Source organism: Centruroides sculpturatus, unplaced genomic scaffold (assembly GCF_000671375.1).
Source record: "Centruroides sculpturatus isolate CEXI.00-Female unplaced genomic scaffold, Cexi_2.0 scaffold2911, whole genome shotgun sequence".
NCBI lineage: Eukaryota > Metazoa > Arthropoda > Arachnida > Scorpiones > Buthidae > Centruroides > Centruroides sculpturatus.
This window is the reverse complement of record NW_019387161.1, coordinates 1,448-6,859: the sequence shown is the minus strand read 5'-3', so window position 1 is coordinate 6,859 and position 5,412 is coordinate 1,448. Positions and strand designations below refer to the sequence as shown.

General features: G+C 28.1%; 1 protein-coding gene across 1 annotated transcript in view; it reads right to left on the bottom strand.

The window, feature by feature from the left end:
- The window catches only part of LOC111616221 (GPI ethanolamine phosphate transferase 1-like), a 10,168-nt gene extending 7,606 nt beyond the window's left edge, over positions 1 to 2,562 (bottom strand). The window contains exon 1 of the mRNA XM_023357649.1: positions 2,345 to 2,562. Coding sequence (XP_023213417.1) covers positions 2,345 to 2,562 — 218 coding nt within the window. The remainder of the gene's footprint in view (positions 1 to 2,344) is intronic.
- Positions 2,563 to 5,412: the final 2,850 nt, after the last annotated feature.

The following is a 5,412-nucleotide window of genomic DNA, read 5'->3' as shown; positions in this document are numbered from 1 at the left end:
TTTTTTAATATATAATTTTATCAGCTATAAAAATCTTAACATTAGTATATATTATATGAGTTGAATAACTTATCTATCAAATATGTTTATGCAGCAATTAGAATCCATTTTATCAGAAAAATTATATAACTGATATTTATATCAAATTACTGAATACAGGTATTTATTTTCAAATAGTGATTATGAATTAGATTTATGTAAAAATAATTAGTTACATGTTTTAATTATCATAAAAACAGCTTAAATGATTATTTAATAAAATTTGAGAGATTTAACAGTTTTATTCAATAGTGTATTTTATAAAACACATTTCATGACATTACTTCAAATAATAGTTATAAAATGAATTACACTTCATGCCTACATTTAACTATGTAAAATAAATAATAGTTATGTTTCTTATGATATTGTAGGCTAAATGTAGTAGTTTCTATGTTTATATCTGATGTATTTATATTGTTATTTACAAATGTATTCCGGAGAAAAACTTTAATGAATCAATAAAATTAAATTATTTAAAAAATACAGTAATAAAATTCTCAGTAATAATTAAATCCAAAGAAATAAAAAAAGATGTCTTTTTTTTACTAATGTTCTAAGATTTAATGATTCATCTTCAGAGATAAACTAAAAAATAGATTATCTTTATTATTAAAATTTATCAAAATAAATAAACTTGATGTACAGTATAATTTGCTTACTTTGCATAATTAACAAACAGAGAATTCAGTAAAATTTTTTATAATAAAAATATTTTTAAATTTTCAAAGGCTTAGAAATATATATATATTTTTAAATTCTTTACGTTTTAAATGATTAGTGAATTGAAAAGATTATTAGTGCATAATAAAATGACAAGTTATATTTAAAAAACCATAAAAGTGATACTGATATATTTTATCATAAAAAGTTGCAGCTATTAAGCAAGTATTTATCCCATCTAATAATATTAATATCATATTTTAAATGATATGTAAAAGTAGAACTGATACAATATTAAATACTTATTTATTTTATAAATTTTTTCCAATTTTTTTTTTGCCCTATGGGCTCTAAGAGGGCCTTTTTTCTAGGCCCATAAAACAGCCAGGTGATGAGGGATATAGCCTAACATATAATTTCTATTTAAACATACATGAAGAATTTATAAATGTGGTTATTTCAAAACTAACCTAATCACTACCTTCTATACTTCATTGTCATAATTTTTTTTTTGATTCCTTCTTGACTGATAAACCAGAGATTTTGATTATGATCTATGTGAAATGCATATCAAATGTCATAATTTCACTTCAGAGAGGAATGTCAAGATAATTATGACATTTGAAATGCATTTCATATAAATCAGAGATTTTAAATATGACCTATTAGTCAACAAAGAATTAATAAACAAAATGTTTAAATGATTTTATAGTAGTAATTTAATCTCTGATTTTTGTTTTTAATTACAAGATTTTTAATAAATAAATAAATACTCCTTATAGTAAGATTTTACTTTAATTATATAATTATGAAATTGCTGTAATTAATAAATACCAGTAATGTGACTACACAATTAAAAAAATTGCAAACAAACTTGAATATAACCTATATATTTCAAAAATTTCTCTAAAACTTCAGTAAAAATGTATTAATATGTAAAAAAATTTGTTAATTTTAAACAATAATTTTATCTGATATTATTTTTAAAAATTCATATTTTTTAACAAAACATGAGAAATAGTTAAATCATTAACATGTCAACACATGATTAAACAACTAAATAACCAATTTTACTTGACATGACAGAGATCAGAAAAATTGCTATGTCTCATTAGATCTCAGATTCCAGGAAATTTTTTACTATGAACAATACTTTCATCCTATTCCATCTTTAACATATCTTTATTATGTATTATATAACAAAGACATTTAATTTCATGCTATTGTACTGTACTACTATATGAAATACACAGAAAAAAGAAGAAAAACAGATTATTTCTATTTTTTTACATTTTTTGTACATTATAACAAATACAGAAAATTAATCTATCTTTAAAATTAAAAATAAACATTTTATATAACAAATGTATTTTATATAGAAGCATCACCTTACAAATGATCATTTTATTTGTTTTATGAGAGACAATGTATTTTCTGTTATACAAACTTTATTTATGGTTAACATAAAATATAATTTGTTCAGAATAATTAGTATCTAATTATGAATTTGCTTAATTTATAATTTGTCAAAGGATATTAGTTATGTTAGCATTACTAAGCAAACTATAAAAAAAAACACATTATAAATAACGTTATTTGCTATTATTTTCATTGCAAGACATTGAAAATACCATAATTTTACCTCAAATAAGGTGCTCTGCTTTCTTCTTTCTCATTAAGTTCTAGCAATTTGTCTGCTCTCAGTCCATCAGCAACAAACAAAACAACTCTTTTCGCGGGAGGAGGCAATGGTATGTAATGAGGGCTCAATCCATGAATAATTGGTGATTTAAAATATATATCGAATACAGATGATAAAAATATTATGTGTATTACAATTCCTAGCGTCGTAACCCACATAACTGAAATCGATCGCGGGAAGAAGAAAGACATACCACGTTGCGTTACGCGATCAGAACATATTGAATCGTTTCCAATTTCTCGCCGGATATGGATGTGGATGTCACGTGATTTGATTTTGAAAACTGATACCGAGATGTTGAAATTGCTAACGTTTTAAATTTTCTTCTGTACCTAAGATAAAATAATATATGTTACATTATAATTATATGACCATAATTAATATTTGTTGATATATAAAAGTTATCTTTTTTTTTCAAAAAATGATTTTGATAAGGCACGTCATTAATTACGTATACGTGGAGGAGTTTGAAAAGTACATCGTTGTATGCGATGAGAAGGGGGGTCGCGACATTGTCTACGTGAAACACTGAAAAAAGTTGTAGTGTATCGGCTAAAAGTATATGTCGCGGCCAAGGGCGTTAAAAGATAAAATGTGATTGGAAAACATTTTTGGTACCCTTTTCGGTTAGTCTGACCCGTTGTTGTATGCTCGTGCTATCGACGAAATAAAGGCTACTTGGATTCATTCCTGTGTGTTTTATCTTCTTGTTACCCCGGATTTAACAAAAGTTGTATTATATACGTACGAATTCGTTATTATAAACCTATTTATTAGCCTTTCTTTAAAACCTCTCAGCATTCTATGGGCTTTTATTTAGCAAGAACATTATGAGTTCGGCTAGGCATTAGTCCAACACGAGTCCAACATTAGTCAGTCAGCATACTTAAACTTCAATCTGCCTTGATAATGGCTTTCTAATTCCTAATGGAATCTTTCGCCGTGTTCGTCACTTAAAGCGCCTTCGTTCCCGTGAAAGATGGGAATCCAGGAACAGTCATGCATCATCATACATTCCTAATGATCCGTCAGGAACAGGAATGTATGATGATGCAAGCACAAACAGCAGCATGGTATATAAAACTGTCATAGAGTTGCCGTTAGTTCAAAGGCAGAAGTTCAGAATTGTGAGGTCTCATGTATGAGTGTAACAATGCATTTTCAATTTTATTTGCATTTGAGACTATAAAATACGTATCGTAATGCCACTTAAGGAAATTGTAAATATTATCAGAATCAACATATCCCAAAACCTATAAAATTATAAATTAAATTACATTACAATACTTTTGTTTATCGGTTATCAAAAATTCGCTTATAAATATTGTCAAAAAACAGGTACATGACTTTTTGACAGTTAGATGGTCGAGCCGGTTAACTGCTCCTTAGGACCCAGAATAGAATCTGGGAGCGCAACTGTCCGGGAATATTTCGTGGATAGTCTATCCTGGATACATTTGGTTAAGTCTCAACAGCCAGCCGTCTCATTGTGAGTATGGAGAACTCATTATGGGTATGGAAAAAGACTCTCTTACTGCCCACAGGGCAGAGAGTCAAACGTTTAAACATTAAAAAAATAAATAAGTAAATAAATGAGGCTTAAAAAGTAAATTCTGGATGCTGCCTTGAGTAATGACATTTGCGAAGAGATGCAATCAAAATCAAAAATCATTATTATTTTTTTCCACCTTTAATCTATTACTTTCAATCCAATTCATTCTACTAATAATTTTATTAATTTAATTTTTATATATGCGATATCTTTTGAATATGAATACTGTATCATTAATAAAAACTCTTTAACCAATATTTCTTTTAAGCTTGCAAAATGTTTGCAATAATTGTTTTTGTGAAATTGTTTGCAAAATGTTTATATTAAAAGAATTATAACAAATAATGAATTATCTCCATTTCTATATTGTTATAGGACAGCGTTTCTCAATCTGTGATCCTCAGATAGACTTGAATTAAATCCTTGTTCATTAATGATTAACTTTTAACAGTTTACTTCAAATTTAATTGTGTTTTCATATGTGCTTTTCGATTTATTGTCATAAATGGCACAGTACGTCCCAAATAAGGTAATACCCACATAGGTAGACGTCCGGATGCAGTCTACCGCTCTGAAGGACTTGGGTTCAAATCCGGACGGGCCAATAAAATCCACTGAAATTTTTTCTGGAGGTTGTCCATGCAGATATGTCAGGGCCCCGTTTTTCACCAACGGGCCGAACCCATAATGGGCTTGCTAAAAGAGGCCCTCTTACAAGTTAGTGCCAATAGGGCGGAGACGCAGTGGCATGCCTTGACATTTGATGATAGGGAATCTGTGTTTCTGTAAGAAGCCGACATCCAGGGGCAATCAGTCAATTACGCGTCAGTGATGGTCTAGNTCTCTTCATCTTCTGACACAGAATGAGCCAACCTAAAATGCAAATTTGATTTGCAGAAAACAAAAAAAAAATTACAGATAATATGTCTGATAAACATGCCAAAGGATATGCCAAACTTTTGGGCTATATAAAAGCTATAATTAAATATAGAAATTAATTAATTAATTTGACTAGAGGTAGGCAATTATGCTGCCATCTTGTATTAAATTTAATAATTATAAATAATTAATTTTTAATTTAGATATTCCTAAAATTTAATTTGGAATTAATGGTTAATTTTTCTCATTATACTGAAACCCGTGTAAACTAGAATCATATGGTACCAAATTATTTTTATTCTATTTTGGCAAGTTTTAGTTTTTTTATCTTTAAACTAAATTAGATAAATGTCATACAGTTACATTCATTTTTTACAGTAAAATAATTTTAACATAAATAAAACATTTTTATTACTAGGTGTAATTCAAAGTGATTCCATCTATAGCAGGGGTGTCCAACCTTTTTGTTTCTCTGGGCCGCATTGGAAGAAGTCAAGGAGTTTTGGGCCACTCCTTGACTTCTTCCAATGCGGCCCAGAGAAACAAAATATAATTAAAAAATTAAATATATAATACG